Source organism: Doryrhamphus excisus, chromosome 6, assembly GCF_030265055.1.
Source record: "Doryrhamphus excisus isolate RoL2022-K1 chromosome 6, RoL_Dexc_1.0, whole genome shotgun sequence".
Lineage (NCBI taxonomy): Eukaryota > Metazoa > Chordata > Actinopteri > Syngnathiformes > Syngnathidae > Doryrhamphus > Doryrhamphus excisus.
The window spans coordinates 6,065,468-6,086,843 of NC_080471.1; the positions used below are offsets into that span (position 1 = coordinate 6,065,468).

At 41.1% G+C, this 21,376-nt stretch overlaps 1 protein-coding gene across 1 annotated transcript in view; it reads right to left on the reverse strand.

Annotated features, from left to right (window-relative positions):
- glg1a (golgi glycoprotein 1a) overlaps positions 1 to 21,314 on the reverse strand; it is a 43,776-nt gene extending 22,462 nt beyond the window's left edge. The window contains exons 1-7 of the mRNA XM_058074815.1: positions 20,885 to 21,314; positions 6,792 to 6,821; positions 6,601 to 6,687; positions 5,666 to 5,881; positions 2,337 to 2,540; positions 2,188 to 2,259; positions 1,923 to 2,109 (exon numbers count right to left, since the gene is read on the reverse strand). Of these exons, the coding sequence (XP_057930798.1) occupies positions 1,923 to 2,109; positions 2,188 to 2,259; positions 2,337 to 2,540; positions 5,666 to 5,881; positions 6,601 to 6,687; positions 6,792 to 6,821; positions 20,885 to 21,220 (1,132 nt within the window). The 5' untranslated portion in view covers positions 21,221 to 21,314. The remainder of the gene's footprint in view (positions 1 to 1,922; positions 2,110 to 2,187; positions 2,260 to 2,336; positions 2,541 to 5,665; positions 5,882 to 6,600; positions 6,688 to 6,791; positions 6,822 to 20,884) is intronic.
- Positions 21,315 to 21,376: the final 62 nt, after the last annotated feature.

Genomic DNA, 21,376 nt, shown 5'->3' on the forward strand with positions numbered 1-21,376 from the left:
TCATTAATGCATTCCAGAAGGCCCGACTCACACCAAAAAACAGACAACCACTGGCAGCAATGATGTTGCGGAGGCGCGACAGTGATGTCCATTCACCCATTCATTTTCTATGACGCTTATACTCACTAGGATCGCAGGTATGCTGGAGCCTATCCCAGCTGACTTTAGGCAAGAGCCTTTTGGACTGGTCACCAGCCAATCACATGGCACATACAGACAAACAATCTTAGACAAGAATCTATACCGGTATATAAAAATTCACGCCCAACACTAGTATACAAGACCCTCTACTGATAGCTGTAGTAAATACAATAAAAGACTAATCCAAAAGAGCACTGAAAGATCGGTCTAAGACACCGTAAGGACGCAGAACACAACACATCTTCATATGCTGTTAAAAAAAACATGCAAATACAATAAAGCATAAAAAAACCAAAATGCAGTGTTGTTCTCTAGGAGATGAATAAAGTATCTCACATTCACTAAACATCCCATTTAAATATCCCACATACTTGCATCTGATATACCGGTGCAGTTTATACAATTTTTTTCCCAGTGTAAATCAGTGTTAAATGTAAATCATATGTAAGCACTGTGTGCATTTCAAGTTAATAAAGATTAATTAATTCATTTTCTACTGCTTATCCTCACAAGGGTAGCGGGGGTGCTGGATCTTCAGCTGTCTTCATAAAGGTTTTTGTTTTTTAAGTGTGCAGGACCGGTAGATGAGTGGTTAGCATGCAGGCCACATAGCTAGGAGACCCGAGACCTCGATTCCATGTGCGTGGGTTTTCTCCGGGTACTCCTGTTTCCTCCCACATTCCAAAAACATGCTAGGTTAATTGGTGACTCCAAATTGTCCATAGGAGCGTGTGAATGGTTGTTTGTCTATATGTGCCCTGTGATTGGCTGGTGACCAGTCCAGGATGTACTCCGCCTCTTGCCCAAAGACAGCTGGGATAGGCTCCAGCATGCCTGCGACCCTCCATGATCATGTCAATTTCGCCATCAAACATGCCGGTTCTCTCTCATTATTTTTGGAGACTATCATTAGGTAGTCCATTCAACTTGTGGTATGTAACTCGCCCTGCGCTTCCTCTGTGTTTGAATCAATTGTAATCCATGCAGGATTCTGTCTTATTATTGTCTGTTGTTGTCTGTTGTTGTTGTTGTTGTTAGGTAGTCCTCCCGGCAGCGCCACAGTCATCGCGTCAATTTCGGCATCGCATCAAACGTGCTACTTCACTTAGTTCAGTTAGGACGCTGATAAATTGTTACTTACTGCTTGCTCTGACTCTTCCACACGACAAAGTGATGTTGGAAAGCCGTCAAGCTTCAAAAAGTTTGTCAGCTAGTCCAGCTTCATACTGACCCGTGTTCAAAAACAGTCCAGTGTGAAATGCCGTTGACAGATTAAAATGCATTTCTTTTGCTGGTAGGGTATCAGGAACCCCAACTACTTGTGCCTGACTGTGGCGGGCGCCTTTAGGAATTGTAAACAAATGTGGCTTTCCCGTACGAGCCACTGCTAGCCACGTAAACAGAGGAGTGAGCTTGGGGGAGCACAGGGGTAGCAGAGCTTAGGGAGGGCAGAGAGCTTATCTGGCTTACAGCCACATCCATATAGGGAAGTCTGCTCATCTGTGACATCACAAAGGGGCAGATTTACCACGCCTTTTGAACCCGAGCATTTCAGCCATCCCAACCTTTAGGGCTCACTTCCAAATGCACAAATCTCATTATCTGAAACTTTGGCATCGTTTAAGATTAAGATTAAGATATGCCTTTATTTGTCCCTCAGTGGGGAAATTTGTATTTGTTTAACACAAGAATAACAGCCTAACTACAGTTATTGGTCAGAAAAGTGGAAAAAGCATAATAGGTCAGTGAGGATATGAGTGCGGGAGACAGGCGGTCCCTACCGCGATGCACGGCCGACTCAAGGCAGAGCAGCAGGTAGGACAGACGTGCCTCTCTGGCTCGAGGCATGCCGCTGTCCATGCTGCAGCGGTACTTCCTCAGGTCTGACTTGCAAGCTTTGGCCAGCGAGTAGCTTACTTTGTAGTCCTGAGCGATCAGCTTCTGCCTGGTGGTCAGTGCCTCACGACACTTGAGGAATACATGAACATCATTAGTGTCACTTTTGCACCAGTCGGTGCAGGAAAAACAATACACGTGCACACTCACCCTCTCAGACATGACCTCCTCAAACTTGTGATTGAAGAGACACTTGTAAACTCGCCCCTCGCCCGCCAACGTCTGCACCAATAAAAAACAAACATCTGCATGAACAGATGCTAACTCCTTGACAAAATAAAAATAACGATGACACTCACGTTTTCACAGAGGCGCTCACGGTCCTCGCGGCAGGCGAAGTACAGGTAGCGATCCAGGTGGAAGTCATCAGAGGAGAGCTCTGCCACCCTCATGATGGACTTTTTGCACTCGTCCTTGATGGGATGTGCCCCCGGCTGTTCTTCTGCCTCCCGCACCAAACCTTTCTCCAGACAGGCAATGACCTCACCCTGTGAGTGGATGTCCTACACAAATAAAAAGGTAAATGTCACAGCAGGCCGGGTGAGGGTGTGGTGGGAGGGTCAACAATGTATACTGACAAATGAATGGATATCTAAGAGCCACTTAGATATTAAAGCAACACATGGATATGGTAAGTCATATACGTATATTTCAAGAAAAACCTGCAACTCAGCTTTGTTATATTGCTGGAAAAGCCTATAATTAACTAATTTAATCCCACTAATTTTTCAAAAGCTGTTCCGTTCGGTACCGGTCATTTTCAAGGATTTTGACAGATTTTTCAAGGCACACAGACTATTGTGTTCTTGGCCTACATACAGTGCATCCGGAAAGTATTCACAGCGCTTCACTTTTTCTACATTTTGTCATGTTACAGCCTCATTCCAAACTGTATTAAATTAATCTCTTACCTCAAAATTCTACACAAAATACTCCATTATGACAATGTGAAAAAAGGTTTTTTTTTTTTACATGTTTTGAATTTATTAAAAATAGAAAACAAAAAAAATCACATTTACATAAGTATTCACAGCCTTTGCTTAATACTTTGTTGATCCACCTTTGGCAGCAATTACAGCCTCAAGTCTTTTTGAATATGATCCCACAAGTTTAGCACACCTATCTTTAGGCAGTTTTGCCCATTCTTCTTTGCAATAAGTCTCAAGCTCCATCAGGTTGGATGGGAGACGTCTGTGCACAGCCATTTTCAGATCTCTCCAGAGATGTTCCATCGGATTCAAGTCTGGACTCTGGCTGGGCCACTCCAGGACATTCACGGAGTGGTTCTGAAGCCAATCTTTTGAGATCTTGGCTGTGTGCTTCGGGTCGTTGTCCTGCTGGAAAATGAACCTTCGCCCCAGCCTGAGGTCAAGAGCGCTCTGGAGCAGGTTTTCATCCAGGATATTTCTATATATTGCTGCATTCATTTTTCCTTCTATCCTGACTAGTCTGCCAGTTCCTGCTGCTGAAAAACATCCCCACAGCATGATGCTGCCACCACCATGCTTCACTGTAGGGATGGTATTGGCCTGGTGATGAGCAGTGCCTGGTTTCCTCCAAACATGGCGCCTGGCATTCACACCAAAGAGTTCAATCTTTGTCTCATCAGACCAGAGAATTTTGTTTCTCATGGTCTGAGAGTCATTCAGGTGCTTTTTGGCAAATTCCAGACGGGCTGCCATGTTCCTTTTACTAAGGAGTGGCTTTCGTCTGGCCACTCTACCATATAGGCCTGATTGGTGGATTGCTGCAGAGATGGTTGTCCTTCTGGAAGGCTCTCCTCTCTCCACAGAGGAACGCTGGAGCTCTGACAGAGTGACCATCGGGGCCTTGGTCACCTCCCTGACTAAGGCCCTTCTTCCCCGATCGCTCAGTTTAGAAGGCCGGCCAGCTCTAGGAAGAGTCCTGGTGGTTCCAAACGTCTTCCATTTACGAATAATGGAGGCCACTGTGCTCATTGGGACCTTCAAAGCAGCAGAAATTTTTCTGTATCCTTCCCCAGATTTGTGCCTCAAGACAATCCTGTCTCGCAGGTCTACAGACAGTTCTTTTGACTTCATGCTTGGTGTTTGTGCTCTGACATGCACAGTCAACTGTGGGACCTTATATAGACAGGTGTGTGCCTTTCCAAATCATGTCCAATCAACTGAATTTACTGCAGGTGGACTCCAATTAAGCTGTAGAAAGATCTCAAGGATGATCAGTGGAAAAAAGATGCACCTGAGCTCAATTTTGAGCTTCATGGCAAAGGCTGTGAATACTTATGTAAATGTGATTTCTTAGTTTTCTATTTTTAATCAATTCAAAAAAAGTCAAAAAAAAAATTTTGTGTAGAATTTTGAGGTAAGAGATTAAATTAATACAATTTGGAATGAGGCTGTAACATGACAAAATGTGGAAAAAGTGAAGCGCTGTGAATACTTTCCGGATGCACTGTATATCGCAAATCGATATTCAACCTAAACATACCTAGTTATGAGCTTTTGGTCCATATCGGTCCAGGTTGGTCCAGCCCTATACAAAGGCGGTAGTTTTTAGCCGAATGCCACAGTTCCAGTGTGAATGTGCAGTGCAGCCACTCTTACGACAGGCAACACTTGCGGAGGCTTTTGATCGGCGGAGTAAATATTTAGCGAAACAGCGCAAAATATGTTTTGTTCACTGTGGTTCAGCTGCACAAGAAGCGGTGATGTGCAGCGTTCTATTCAAGCACAGGCTGGATGTACTGCGTGGAGAACTTCCTGTTTATTTCCTGTTGAGTACTTTGCCCTACAGTTCTTGTAAAAAACAAACAAAAAAAATTTAAAGGCCAAGGTCTGGAAGGCACATGGTTAGAGCTCACATAGTTCTATTCTGCATTATAGTATGTCGGTAGTGTATTGTCTATTTCTACCCACATATTGTGTTGCTGTGTGTGTAGTTCTTTTGACACCAGGAGTAGGAATTGTGGGTGAGGTAGTGATTAATCTACACCACCCTCTGTTTATGCTGTTTTGAATTGCAATTATAATTCTTTTTGTACCCATTGACAATTTATTCTTAAATTAGTTTTTTTTGGCGTTATTAACTCATCATTTATGACCACGACTGTAAACGACATTTATTCACAGATTTAGAATAACGCAAAACAATTTACATGTGTGTGCACGTTGAGCGGCTTTATGTCCGGCATCTCTGTCATGGCGGTGGAGTACTTTTTTGCCGCTAGTAGAATACTAGTGGTGCACAATGCAACCCGTAAAATATATATTTGAATAGAAATTTTTTTTTTTTTAAATATTAAAAATAATAATTGAATAAAATAAAAAAATATTTTTTTTTTAACTAGGAATAAATTGACCAATGTTTTTTTCATAAATCTACCAATGACCTGTAAGGAAATAATAATACCATTTCACAGTCACACTGATTGAATTTTTGGCAAAAAAGTTACTGAATAATTTCAGATCAGGTATTGCTGAAAGTTAGCAATATCATCCTTGAATTCTATCGGCAACTACAAACCGTGATACGAATTGAATCGTGACACCCCAAATCGATATCAACTTTCAAGTAGGGTCGTCCCTGGGAAATACACTCTGTTATGGGATTGTTAGAGAATACTTTATGTATGGTGTATGCGTTGAACCTTCTCTCCAGTGCTGATGCTGCCACATCGCAAAGCATCAATGTCTTCGCGACACTTGTCCATGAAGCCGCAAAGGAGGCGGTAGTCACTGAAGACGATGGTGGCCATCTTGGTGATGTACTGGTTGCACTGGTAGTCGCTGATGTTGCTGCGGTGATCCACCAGGCAGGACACAAGGTACCCCTTCCCCAACTCCTCCGCTGCACATTCTTTAATCTGCAGTAGCAACATAAAACAACAACTTCCTCATGTTGTGGACCTTACTGGAAACCTGTTGTGAAGAATGTGACCGCGCTCGTGTGCCAACAAGGAATGATGTTCATGATGAACATAAACTGGTGGTATCCAAAGTGCAGCCCAATGCTCTTTTTTTTTTTTTTTTTTTTTTTACTCGTGGCACATTCTAACAATATAATTTAACAACAAAACTTAACCATTTTTAAAATTATTTTTAATGGGAATAAAGTCACAATTAAAAGAGCAAACCTGAAAAAGTTGGGGAGAAAAAACAGGACCAATGAGGAAAAAAGGCTGTAATTTTACAAAAACAAAGTCAAAATATAGTGAGAAAGAAATTGTCCTCTCACAAGAAAAAAAGGTCACAATTTTTCAACAATAAATCTAAGTAAAACTTCTGCAGTAAAAACTATTCAAGCAAAAATACTGTTAAAGTTGTACTATGAGAAAAAAATATTAGGTTGAAAATTAAACCTCACTAGCGGGAATGATAAGCTATTGTGAGTTCACCTGCAAAAGAGAGGCCGTTTCCGTACTGCCTCTCGAGCAGCACAGTATTTCAACGATTAGTAGTAGTTCTGAAGCATAGATTGGAACAAGGTCAGAAATTAGCCACACCGCTGTGTAAACCGCAGGTTTCAAAATAAAAAAAATAGTGTCCAGAAATGATAGTCCATAAAGACGTGTTAGTGACTAACCTCAGAGATGGTGGACCTGCAGACCTCCACAGCAACAGACTCAAACTTAGGGTCAGTGGTCAAATTGTACTTGTAGTTCCACAGCAGCTGTCAGAATAAAACAAAACACAAGATGCTTGACTGCAGCAACATGTCAACATGATTCCTTTTTTATGCTGCTGTTTATGCTTATTGACAGAGAAAACACTTACATGGTTGCATTCAGGAGCAATCTCAGTGTCCTGAAAGAGAACGTAAAGACAACAATGAGTGGACCTTTCTTTATATGTTCTTTAGAGCTGTCTGCTCAGGGAAAAGCTCAAAATTCCATAACTGCAACGTAACTGCGAAATGGTCTAGTTCAGTGATCACCAACCTTTGAGTCCAAGGTCCCTGATCTTGGCAGTGAACCTGCACAAGATCCAGGTTTGGGCGGTATCGTTTTTTGTATACCAGTATAGATCCTTCCAATGATACGAAAATGACTTACACCAGTAGAAATTATAAAGTTGATGGCTGCACGTCGTGGTGGATACATAAGATGAATCAAATGCTGTCATGGTGAGAAGGAACATTCAAGTGGGGAAGTATTTACGCAGCGGACCTCCCGACAAACGCCGGTGAAAGCTGACAAATACAGAGCGTGAATAAAATCAAGCACGGGTTAGCTTGTGTGTGTTTGTGTGTGCGCGACTCAGGCTTGAGTCACCACGTTGTTACATTAAAGAATTTAAATTTAATTTAAATTAAACTGTCTGATGAAAATGTGCAGATTCTGAGTGAAAAAAAAATTTTGAACGCAGCTCGTCTTAGATGTAAAAAGACATTCTCCACTCACGGATCACACTTCCGCGACTGTCCTTCAAATTAAAAGCGCCGTTTGCCCTATGTCTGTGTAAAAACAAGAGTGTCATAAAAATATCTTCTATATGCAGCTGGAATTTCATGGGTGACTACATCTTCTTTAATGACAAGAACAGGCATTATATTTGGTTGAAGATTTAGTAGCAATGTTTGCAGAGGCTGACATCTCATTGGAAAGTTTCTTACCAATAAATACATGCGCTTTACCATTTGAGACAAGTATATTTCATTATATATTTGTAGCTTTTTATACAAGACTCTGCTGAATTTAAATTTTATATAGTTTTTTTTTAGGACTGTCAATCGATTAAAATAGTTGATCACAATGAATCACATTTTTGTCCATAGTTAACTCACAATTAATCACATTTAATTGCCATTAGACGTTTTTATCTATAATAAAGTAGGGGTAATTTCGCTCAACAATTTAATGTGCTACTACAACGATAATGAGGTTATCGATTTCGGAACATTTAAAACAATACAGTCAGCAAGCATATTTTTGTATTACTATTTTTCTTTATCATTAGCATATCAGCTAACCCTACTCTCTACCCCTCCCCTACACCCTCATTAGCCAAACGGAGAAAAGTAGATACAGAGTGTAGAATTTTCAAAGAAAAAATGGACCACATCCTATTTATTTATAGAAATGCACGGAAAACCTCTGTGCTTGGTGTGTTTGCAACAAGTTTTGGTATTGAAGGAATATACCGTATTTTCTGGACTATAAGTCGCACAAAAATGCATAATTAGGTAGGAAAAAAAATACATAAGTCACACTGGAGTATACCAGAGCACTGATATCACAGACGTAGCACAACTGGCCTTATTTACTTGTGGAGTTGATGAGACATTGACTGTTACTGAAGAGTTTCTTGAGTTGGTGCCAATGATGGACACCACAACAGCCAAAGACATTTTCAGCTCTGTCATTGCTGCACTGGACAGAGTTGGAGTGGACTGGTCCCGTGCTATCAGCCTGGCTACAGACGGCGCACCTTAGTTTGTAAGGTGTCGGCAGGGATTACATTTTGATTTTATACATCACATTAGTGGTGTGAATCTCAGCACTGAGGACGATTCGATACACATCTCGATACACTGCCAGCGATATGATAGTTTAACGACACATGAAAGGGAAAAAGGGGGGCAGCACTTGTTGCCGGGACGGATAAATAGCTCCTGGGCAAAAAAAAAGATCCACTTGTTCTGACCTGATTTGCTTGGTTTTTCCGGGGGGAGGTGGCGGTAGACTTGTCCGTGTTGTGGTGTCCCCCTTTCAAGGGGGGTCTGCATGTTTGTCTGCTGCTGTTGGATGGCTTCTTAAGGCGGGATTCTTTGCAAATGACGGACGTTTTGCCGAGCTATCCACCGTTCTTTGAGAATCCGTAGTGTTTCCAAACATACCATTTAAACAACTTAAACTAATCTAGATTTCACCCGTTAATTGCACCCACACCCAGTGAATGAGCCGATGCACTCGCAACGCGTGCATGCACATCGATGTATTGATTAATCTTGATTATTTTCCACACCCTTAATACACATGTGTAAATGGTTTAACATTTCCTCTCTTTTCATATATGTTAACGATAAAAGTAAGTTGCACATTTGTCTAAGGAAATCTAAGGTGTTTCATGAAATGTTTTCATGAAGATGTGTTCATTAAATTTCAACATTTTCCTAATGTTCTTGTGCTTCTTTATACCAAAACAAAGGAAAGACGTGATATTTTGGTTATTTATAGCAGGTTTATATGGTATAATTTTAATGGTCCGGCCCACTTGGCATCTACCGTGGGCCACATATGTGCCCCACTATGTGCCACTATGTGGCATTTGACATACGCTACTGCTTGATTGTGGCAAATTAGTAAAAGTTGTTTCGAGAAGCTACAATATTGCTTGGATCCAGAACCAGAGATGGTTGGTTTAATTCCCGATTTCTCTTACTTTCGTTCTACGTTTTAGCATATTTCCACAGCATTTCAGTCCTGAACGACTTCATTCAAATTTTTGATTTTTGCACCTTTTCAAAAGTGTTTCAATTTCGCTTCAGCTTTTCCCATTCACATGCAATGTCTGCTGACATTGCATCATCTCGTTCCTCTTCTTCTGACTTCTTATTCGGCCTCATTTTTCGGTCGCTAACTCCTCTATTCCTTAATCAATTCACACAAATCCAAAATCATAATGTTCAACTCACTCAGGACAATTCCCACATTTCGTGTAATTTCATATTTTGTGTGGAAATGTTCCCAATAGAAATGAATCAATTCATTCAATCAATTTAGCTCACAATCATCATCATCAATATGGCTCCCTCTGCTGGTGAAAAGGTCACTTAAAATTTTGAATGCAAAATGCAAACCATGGGTGAATGCAAACCAAGGCAAAATGTTTGCGAAAATTTGGGATGTTAACTGATGTACCACGACATCCCTCAGTAGCCACGTTTACATGAAGAGTTTTACCTCTTTCCGAATGACTTTTCCAAAAACAGTGGTATACAAAGGTTTATTCTACATGCGCCGCTAGAATCAAACAGAATAGTCAATAGGGCATGCGCAGTAAAGCGTAAACAACATTACGTTATACCGGCTTCTCCGAGTGTTTCTTTCACTTGTTGAACTCCGTATTACGAGTTTTTTGTTCGTCCAGTATTGAAATTTTGTTTGGATCAAAAACAAACTTTCCACAGTCCAGTGCCGATTGCTTGCCTCCATTTTTAAAACTGAAGGATGTCTTGAGCTGCGTGTTACGTCATATCTGAGCAAGAACGTACCAGGGATAGAATTAAACAGGAAAAGATCAAATTCAATGTTGCTAATATTTTATCATTAAACTCGGGACATGTTTTATAAAACATGGACTCAGGGATGGCTGCAAGGTGGTCGAGTGGTTAGCGCGCAGGCCTCACAGCTAAGAGACCGCAGTTCAATTTCTCCCACATGGCTTCCTTCCACATTCCAAAAATATGCTAGACTCCAAATTGTCCATAGGTATGAATGTGAGTGTGAATGGTTGTTTGTCTATATGTGCCCTGTGATTGGCTGGCGACCAGTCAAGGGTGTACCCTGCCTCTCGCCCGAAGACAGCTGGGATAGGCTCGCGAATATTCATTCATTGTATATGTATTGTATGTGTATTAATGAATATTCATTCATTGTATATGTATTATATCTGTATTAATGAATATTCATTCATTCATTTTCTACTGCTTATCCTCACAAGGGTCGTGGGCAATGTGCGAGCCTATGGGATATCTTGTCATCAAATCATGCTGGTAACAACCTCTTGATAGAAAAAACACACTGGCAACTCTTCCACTTGAACAAAGAATCCACTTCGTAACTGATGCATTGTTCAAACAGATATGCTCTCTTGGTTCAACAACTGCCTTGTCAGTGCAACTAGTAGTATATGAGTACTCATGTTTGCACCCTTCAATTGACTGCACCATGATCATCTTGCTGGCTTTCATGCAATCAGGGACAAATGTGAAATGTCATTTCCTGATTGTGATTGGTTCATGATTAATTCAGAGGGTTGGGCAATTTTTTTTCTTTTACAGAGCAGTATCAGAAAGCCTAATCAGATACAGTATCACAGCTTGCTTTGGTAACCTATCTGTGCAACTAAAGATTAACTACAAAATTCCTGCAGAACTTTTGATGGACATGCAACCTGTGCTGTGAACCTCGTGCTCGGTGTCTGCTGTGCCATGCCGCCGAGAACTCCATAGTGTCAAGGCGGTCCTACAATATCCCTGCACCATGCCATGTCTGCATTAGCCTTTAGGCGAGAGGAATGCAGCTAAAATGTTAACAAGCTAACAGTTAGCATGCTAGCACCAAAAGTACAGAGAAAGCATTCCTACATCATGCCATGTACATATAGGCCTTTAAACAGGAGTAAAATAACCAAAATTCCTAAATGCTAACAGTTAGCATGGTGTCACCTAGCAAGATAGCATTAAGTGGCGAAGTGCCAAGGCAGTTCCATAATGTCCGTACATCATGTCATGTGTGTATTTTCATTTAGATATGCATAAAAAACAAAAAATGCTAACAAGAAAGCACCAAGTCCCAAAAGTGTTAAGGCAGTTCCATAACATTCCTGCATAATGCCATGTGTGTATTTGCCTTTAGACATGAGTAAATAAGCTAAAATGCTAAAAATTAGCATGGTAGCATCTAGCAAGAGAGCACCAACTCCCAATAGCGTTAAGGCAGTCCCATAGTGTCCCTACATCATGCCATGTGTGTATTTGCCTTTAGACATGAGTAAATTAGCTAAAAGGCTACAATGGCTACAATGCAACGGTTATCATGCTATAGCACCTGGCAAGAAAGCCTAGCAAGAAAGCCTCAAGTATCGAAAGTGCCAAGGCTCTCCTATAACCTCCCTGCATAATGCCATGCGTGTATTTGCCTTTAGACATGAGTACATTAGCTTAAATGCGAACATGCTAACAATTAACATGCCAGCACCTAGCAACATACGTAGCATCAATTAATGAAAGTGCCCAGGCACTGCTGTGGTCCATGCCATGTGCAGACATGATGTCATGTGTTGTTTTACAATTGCATGTAGCACTTGCATTGTCATTCAGTACTAAAAAGCAGAAAGGTAGTGAGGTACGGGTCGATACCAAATTATCGATTCCTTACATGATAACACAGCTTAATGCTGTATCATGGATTCTATGAAAATGTTGACATTTTGATGCTTAATTAGAAAGATACAACTTTTAAAATCTACCAGATCCATGAGATGTATGGTATCAGCTGGGTAGGGAATCATTGTAATCGCACTTTACTACACACAGTCGTTTTAAAAGGGAAGGGCTGGGAGGAGGAGAAAAGGTGTAAACTCCATTCTACTGCAGCAGGTGGCGGCCATATTGATAATGAATGAGCACAAATCACTGAAAAGGCTGAATGCCTCATGTCAAACAGATGCTTCCTACGGCCAAACAATTAGAGATAATGACAGCACAAGACAACTGTGAGTGGTGAGGGTTGGGGCTTCGCATAGATCTGCTCGTTTTGCAAACCGGTTGAGAAATGACCACAGAGGATGAGTCGAAAACATAGAAAATTGAAGAGCTGGAGAAAAAAAAGAAGGCATCTTTAACAGGTAAGTCAATGGAAGAAATTCTTGACTTTTGTCGCTTCTGGGGGCCACAGCAGGCAATCCGTACATCTGTCAGCCATAGGGGGAACTTTTTTGGAAAGGGCACGGAAATTCCTACGTTTTCCCCAAAATAAATCAAGCTAGCTAAAATGGTGTGGCCAGGAGGAGGAATAGTTTACAAAAAAAACCAAATTTTTTCAGGCTACTGTGCTCTTGCGTCAGAGTGAGAGACAAGGTGGCTTTTGGCCCTGCGCACACCTCCTTCTGACGAAGATAGGGCCAAAACTAAACATCCAAAAAACAAATTAGTCACAGAGAGAATTGAGAAGTTTGTCTCAAAAATGAGCCATTAATCACATTTCTACGTGACCGTATGGCTGAGCTACAATGCTGTGAAAAGTCTGTAAATTCTCCTGTTTTCTCTGGCATGTGCTGTTCTAAAAATAGATTTGGGTGTACCTAATATAGTCGCCCATTTTTTTTCTATCGCTAATTGCGTTGCCATGGTTACAGGAAATTTCCAAGTTACAAAAAATAAATAGCGCTCTAGTCTTGAGCGCCACAATTTCGGCGGTGTAACATGTGTGGGGGGTCCTTCTTGCGGTTTTGGCTACATTAAGTGCAAGAAAATGGGAAGATTAACATATAAGAATAAGAAGAAGTATAACTAAACATGAGGAATATTAAGTCTGTAATCTGCTTTGCAGGTGTCTGTGGGGGGCCTGCATTGCAGTGCATGCCCATAATAATAAGAAAAACTAAACATGAATCTTAAGATGGGCTGCTCTGCATTGCAGTGCATGCCCATAATAATAAGAAAACTAAACATGAATCTTAAGATGGGCTAATCTGCATTGCAGTGCATGCCCATAATTAAGCCAGCTAATTGTTGCTGCTGGTAAAATCATGGGTACAAAAGAGCATCGCTCCAGCTCTGAACCAGCCACACTGCAACTAGCCAATAAATAATCAATGATCCATCACACACAGTGAGTTTGAACTGCTACCATCGGGTTTGTTCACATGGCTATCAAATGGGTAAATAAGAATAAATCAAATCAAAATTTTGATCAAAATGTTCTTGACTATTTGCACTGCACATTGCACTTAATTAAATGTATTAATTAATGACTTTTTATTTTGACTGGCATTTTATTTCTATGGTTTAACTATCAGTATTATTTTAATCCTGGTATTTATTATCCTGTTAGGTGCTATTTCTTCATTCATGTTTTAAGTAGACATGTAAGCAGACATATTATTGTCGCATATTTGCAGTGCTACAGTTACTGGCAGCATCTTGCTCTTTGCACGTTATGGCATCATGTATTAAATTATGTTTACATGACATGTCAGTATTGTTTTTGTTACACATTGGAAGTGATGTATTGACCGAAGACAAATTTGTCTTTGTGAGACAATAAAGTTAATCTTGAATTCAGAGACGCAAATATGTCAATGCGCACAAGCATAGCCTTTGGGTCTAAAAATATGTGTAACTGTGTGTTCTTCCTCCTACTCCTCACTGGACTCTATGTAGACCAAACCACAGCCACTGACAGTGCGCACACAAAAATGTTGTGGGTGCAAAAAGCCACTACACGCCTACGCCTACCCGGCCTTTGTCCATGTGCACTGTGATTCTGACAAACCTAGACAATGTAATCAACAACTCTACCTCTCAAATCAAACATCTTCAAAAAGGTTACTACTGGTAACATTTGCATGCAACACCTAACATGGTAGTGCTAAGTATCCATGTTATTACTAGGGCTGGCCGATATGGACCAAAACTCGTAGAATATTGATATACAATATATTTCTCCATATTTTTTGCTTAAACTGAATTTAGCCAAAAGTCAAAGCCAAATATTTGTGGTAAAATCTTATAGAAAAATAGCCACTGAAAAAAATAGTATATTCTCTTTCTTAAAGAAATATAGAAAATGTTAACTATAATGTTCACTCATCAGTGCAATCATGCTGCACTCACAGTAGTCGGCGCAGGAGAGAGCTTCCGTAAATTGATGGCCCTCGAGCGGCGGCATCTTGAAACATGAGACCTTCGCATCAAATCCAGTCGATATATCGATATGGACGATATCCTTGTTTTTGATATCGTGCTTAGAAAAATACAGGGCGGCATGGCGGTCCAGTGGTTAGCGCGCAGACCTCACAACTAGGAGACCAGGGTTCAATTCCACCCTCAGCCATCTCTGTGTGGAGTTTGCATGTTGTCCCCGTGCATGCGTGGGTTTTCTTCCTCCATGCTAAGTTAATTGGCGACTCCAGATTGTCCCTAGGTATGAATGTGAGTGTGAATGGTTGTTTGTCTGTGTGTGCCCTGTCCGGGGCGGCCAGTCCGGGGTGTACCCGCCTCTCGCCAGAAGACACCCCCCGCGACCCTCGTGAGGAAAAAAGCAGTAGAGAATGAATTAATGAATAATACATACACAAAACATACACAAAAATGTTGGAAATGTCTGGAAGATCTGGGAATGAGCTCAACGATTTCATGTGGAAATGGGTTGAATCAGTTGAAAAATGGAGGAGGCATTAGAGGATGGTGGAATAAGAAATAATTTTATAGGTTTCGCACAATAAATAAAACAGTTGCATAATTTTATATGCTCGTAATTAACTGATGAAAAATTCTCAGCATTCACACAATGATGTCAATGGTGACAGACAAACTGCCTTGACCTTCAAAGGTCATCATGATGTCATCTAAAATGTCAATTGGAAGTCTTCGGTCGTCATGGTGACCGAGCCTCCTCAAACATACAGTGAATTATGTCAAATAAGTAGTCAGTGGAACATTGGTTTGCATGTTATTAAACATTGAAAACGTTCAGTTACAACAGGGCACGCGTCTTTCTGCATTACCACGACACCGCGCTACTGGAACCGGAAGTCAGCTACCTGTGACTCTTTTATGTTAACATAAAACACAGTTTTACAGTAATAATTAAAAAAAAACACTAAAATAAAATAAAAATAAAATAATAGGTGGACACGGCGCCCTCGCGTCCAGATTCTCCAGAGCTCCACGGAGAGAGAGGTGCTTCTGTGTCCGACAATGAGTGCTCCTCCTTTAGGAGCCAGTAGCTCCTAAACACTTTTCAATTAGCGCTTTAGCTTATCACCTCCTATACCCACTAAATTAGAAAGTGTTGATCGCAGTAGTCAAGAAGTAGTAGTTTGGAAGTGTGACCAATTACAGCGGAGTGGGAGCGGAGTGTCTGGAAGGGGGCCATGGGTGGAATAAATTAAAACAGCCTTTTTTGGCGAGAAACACAGAGCCGAAGAAATACAGCTGGAATTGGTGCACATTGTGGAAGATCTATGACTTTGCCCTGATTGTATTGCACAATTTTCTTAAAAAATTCAACCAAATCCTACTAAAACTATGTTATTTTTGCTCATAATATTGCAAGGTGGCAGGAATTACAAGGTCGAAGAAGTACATTTTGTAAGTGCAAGCGTGTGTAAAAATGTGCCCACACGAAGTTCAGTTCCACATGTGAAAATTGTTAGTAGCTTGTTATATTAATAAATAAACCGTCATTTTCATGTAACCCAACTATTTTGTGTTTTTTATGCTATGGCATTGTTGTTTAGATATTCTACTGCTGATTACTAAAGAACAGAAAAAGGTTGAAACAAACTTTTTTCTGATGAAAGATGACAGTCTTATCTTTCATTTGGTAGGTATCACTGCAAATTTCCCCACTGAGGGACGAATAAAGGCATATCTTATCTTATCATCTTTACAGTATATAGCCCGGTACTGAGGGATGTCCAAGCCAAAATGGCTGGGATTGAATGAAACTAATAGAATGACTTATTTTTCTGTTTTTTAAGTTTAAATTATCTAACAGCCGCAAATGGCACCCGGGCTGCACTTTGGACCACCTTGGCATAAATTAAAAATGCAAGGTTACTTTTAACATAATTGAAGACATGACTGACAAACACCATATTTTGCCAGGAAAATGTTGGCACTTGTCTTTGGTGCTATTTTTGGTCATTGAGTTGAGAAACAAAGCTGCACGTGAACGTGCTTAGCACGTGGTTAGCGTGCAGGCCACACAGCTAGGAAACCCGGGTTTGATTCCCCGCTAGGGCATCTCCGTGTGGAGTTTGCTTGTTCTCCCTGTGCGTGTATGGGTTTTTGCAGAGAACGCCGGTTTCCTACCATATTCCAGAAACATGCATGTTAATTGGTGACTCCAGATTGTCCCTAGGTATGAATGTGAGTGTGAATGTTTTTTTTGTCTATACGTGCCCTGTGATTGGCTGGAGACCAGTCCAGGGTGTACCCTGGCTCTCACCCGAAGACAGCTGGGATAGGCTCCAGCATGCCCTCGTGAGGACAAGTGGTATAAAAATGGATGAATTGAGTTGAGAAACACTATCAAATTCAACTCATGGTAATACAGAAAAATGGTGTCCGTTAAGTGTGTGGAAAATAATCTATATTAATCCATACATCCATGCCCATGTGCGCGATGCGAGTGCATTGGCTCATTCACTGGATATGGATGTAATTGACGGGTGAAATCTAGATTCATCCCGATGCGTTTGTGGGTATCGGTAAAATCTGATGCAAGTGCCGTTTTATTTATGTTAAACTTCACCTCATATGCTGTTCCCCAGGTGCAATGAATGCACCATCATTATTTCGCGTTTTGTATTTAATACGCAAGCCGTGAGGCACATACATCTATGAGTAAAAAAGCATGGACGTTCGCACGCAAGCAGCAGCAAGGAAGTTTCTACATTTATCCCACTCGCAACTTTTAAAATGGTATGTTTGGAAACACTATGGATTCGAAAAAAAACGGTGGAAAGTGCGACAAAACATCTGTCATTTGCAAAGAATGCCGTGTTAAGAAGCCATACAATGGCAGTACGACAAACATGCAGACCCCCTAAAAGGGTACACCACAACACGGACACATCGATCGCCACTTCCCCCGCCAAACCGTCTAGTTCCTCGTTGGACACCGGGGAAAAAACAAGCAAATCAGGTCAGTGGATCTTCAGCCACTTTCAAGCCAGGAGCTATTTGTCCATCCCTGCAACAAGTGTCCCCCCTGAACGAGTGTTCAGCACAGCAGGTGACATTAGAACAGCAGAGCAGTTGGCTTCTTCCTGACTTTTGAAAACAATTTTCCATTTTTTCCCCTTTGCTTATTTGCATCATGTTGAATGGCATCATATCGCAAGAAATTGCACCATATCATATCGGATCGCATTGATTTGAACTAATCAATGCCAACACGGATGCCCAATGCCAACACGGATGCCCTGTGCAAGAGGGGAAAGAGTCACCTGTACTTCCTCAGAAGGCTGGCGTCCTTCAACATCTCCAAGAAAACTGCTACAGATCTTCTACCAGTCTGTGGTAGCGAGTAGGGATCGACCGATATGTTTTTTTTACGGCCGATGCCGATACTGATTTTTTTCCATCACCCTTAGCCGATGGCCGATTTTGCTTGGGCCTATATTTGTGGCCGATACCGCTTTTGCTCCCTCAATTTATATGAAAAAATGACAATGATAACAAATATTACACACATTTAAACAGTATTATCAATTCTAAAATGTGCAAAACATTTCTGTCATAGTTTATCTAGCATCGATGTGATGACTGCTCCTCCGCAGTGTAACGCCCCGCCCCGCCCCCACCCCGCGCCCGCGCCCGCATCCACACACAAACACATCACACTGACACAATTTAGTCCGATATATAAAACATTTCTCTCATCATTAAAGTTTGTGCCGGGTCCTCCGGCAACACAAATCATGCGGCGGAAAAATACATCGGCGAACCCACGCGCGTATTGGCCGATACCAATTCAAGTAAAGAACGCTAATATCGGCCGGCCGATGTATCAGTGGTGTGCTGGGGGAGCAGCCTCAAGAAGGACACTGCACGCCTGGACAAACTAGTGAGTAAGGCAGGGTCTGTCGTTGGCTCAGAGCTGGACAGCCTGACATCTGTGGCAGAGCGACGGTCACTGAACAAACTCATGCCCATCATAGACAATCCATACCATCCACTGCAGAGCACCATCTCCTAGCAGTGGAGCAGCTTCAGTGACAGTCTGCTGTCACTCACCTGCTCCACTGACAGACTGAGGAAATTGTTCCAACGCCACTGGGGTAAAGCGATAAACACACACTAAGCCCGGGACTTACTGCATCAATATGCACATGTATATGCTGTTCAAAATCTCTTGCACAACAAAAATAAAGGTTTTTTGCATTATATTTTGCTTGTTTTGCCATTATATTTTGCTCTACTGTATTTGCTACTTGTACCTTATTTTATTATTATTTTATTTTACTATACTACTTTACATAGTTCCATCCCCTTATTTTCGTAAACCCTGCATGTTTTCCAAATCTGTAAGCTGCTGGATCTGTGAATTTCTCTTGGAGATGAATAAAGCACCCATCCATCCATCCATCCACCCATTCAAATGATTAAAGCATCGTATCGCATCGCCAGAAAATTCCATGTATCATTGGCATTGCATCGCAATGTGTATCGACTCGTCCTCAGTGCTGAGATTCATACCCCTAGTGTCTGTGTATTGTCTCACTGCCACATTGAGTTTTTGGGAACAGTCACGTTAAGAATCAAGACTTCAGTGATGATAAAAGTAACTTAATGTTCATGTGTATATTTATATGTCTTTTAATGTATAATTGTTTTCTGCATGTAAAACTATAAAAACTGTAAAACTTGTGTTAACATTTTAGGCTTTGTGAATATGATTTTACTTATTTTTTAGGGCATTTTGATCCAGTTTATGGAGGACCAAAACTGCCAAAATAACAAATAAATAAATAAATAAAAGTGGAAATAAAAACAAAAATGAAAAAAAAAAAATCAAAAAATTAAATACAAAAAAATTAATATAAATGGAAATAAAAACAAAAAAATATATACATAAATAAATAAAAGCAAAAATAAATACAAAAATAAAAAACAAGATTCAAAAATTAAAAACAAATACAAAAATAAATGTAGAAATAAATACAAAAATAAATATATAAATAGAATTACATATCAATAAATAAATAAAAGCACTCTGCTCTCATATGTATTTATTTCATGCAGCAGACAATGTCAGCTTGAAATGCAGAAGGAAAAACCATTCAAATGAGGGGGCGGTCCTAAGTGTGTCTTGGGTTGAACTGTTCGCCTATTGGTTGATCGACAAGTGAGTGCGAAAATCGACTAGGTATGCCTGCAAACGGCCACAGCAAGAGGAAGTATACAGGGAGAAAAGTATACATTTACCGGGACAATAATGGCGGGGTCCACCAGGAAGTCGGTGTCCGAGCTGGAGATTGCAGCCATATTTACCGCCATTGAGAGTGGTGTGGTGACTTCCTCTTGCTGTGGCTGTTTGCAGGCATACCTAGTCGATTTTCGCACTCACATGTCGATCAACCAATAGGCGAACAGTTCAACCCAAGACACACTTAGGACCGCCCCCTCATTTGAATAGTTTTTCCTTCTGCATTTCAAGCTGACATTGTCTGCAGCATGAAATAAATACATATGAGACCAGAGTGCTTTTATTTATTTATTGATATGTAATTCTATTTATATATTTATTTTTGTATTTATTTCTACATTTATTTTTGTATTTATTTTTAATTTTTGTATCTTGTTTTTTTTTGTATTTATTTTTGCTTTTATATTTTATATATTTATTTATAATTTTGGCAGTTTTGGTCCTTCATACCAGTTAGCGTCCGTTTCGGTTAGAATCGGCCCTTCTTGAACAAATTAATGACGCTGTCCAGGGTTCCACTTATACTTGTGGCTGCTATCTTGTACAAAACGTCAACGTCACCGGATTCCACTGCTGACCTGCCACTTTATTAGGTTGTTATAAAATCGAGAATGTCGATGAAAATCTAGTATTTTGGTGTATTTGCTGACGAATATTTCACATGTAAGCATCCATTTTCGTTAACTGTCTGTTACTATGGCGCTTTCCAAAACGACCGATACAATCGAGAATATTCCTGAAGGGACACGTCGAAAACAGAGACAACCACGCCGAACTGAACAACCGAATATAGCGGTCGGGCAATTCGCTCAAATATGCTTTATATTTGTAAATGTAGCAGTTGTTGGATAAATGCTCGGGGTTCCGCGTGACGTTCTCCGTGTACGTGGGCTAGCAGGTGGCTAACTAAGGCAGCTAAGGTTAGCTGGCACACCCTGTCACAATTCCTGAAATCTCAACCACCTCACTGCGCTGATTTACCTCTTTCTTGTCCTGGAGGCACACAAGCAGCTCCAGGTTGTTGTCCCAGGACTCCTTCGAACACAGCCGAGTCAGGTCGTCCCTGCATACCGCCTCCTCAGACAACTTCCAGCCGGCAGAACGCTTCCTCTGCGCCGAGGCCCCGGCGCCAAGGTTCCTCTCAGCGGCTACCACATTCATCGCTGCCGGACCCGCGACACCTGGCTTCTGGTTCTGTGGGTTAGCGGCATTGGGCCTAGCTTTGGCGAAACCGTTGTTGTCTGCCAGGGACGGGTGGAAAACCGACAAGGAGCACATGAAAAGCAGGAGTCGAGGAACACGTATACAGTTCGCCATCTTCACTTAGCCAGCTGCTGCGTTCAGGGACTGTCGGTGATTCGGGCTACCAGGAGTAAAGTTTTGTCTATAGCTGACTGTCATGAATAATTAATAAGCACGTGCGGGTTCAGGGTATGGGTCACCCAATCGCAGAATCCCTATGGAAATGTTTTC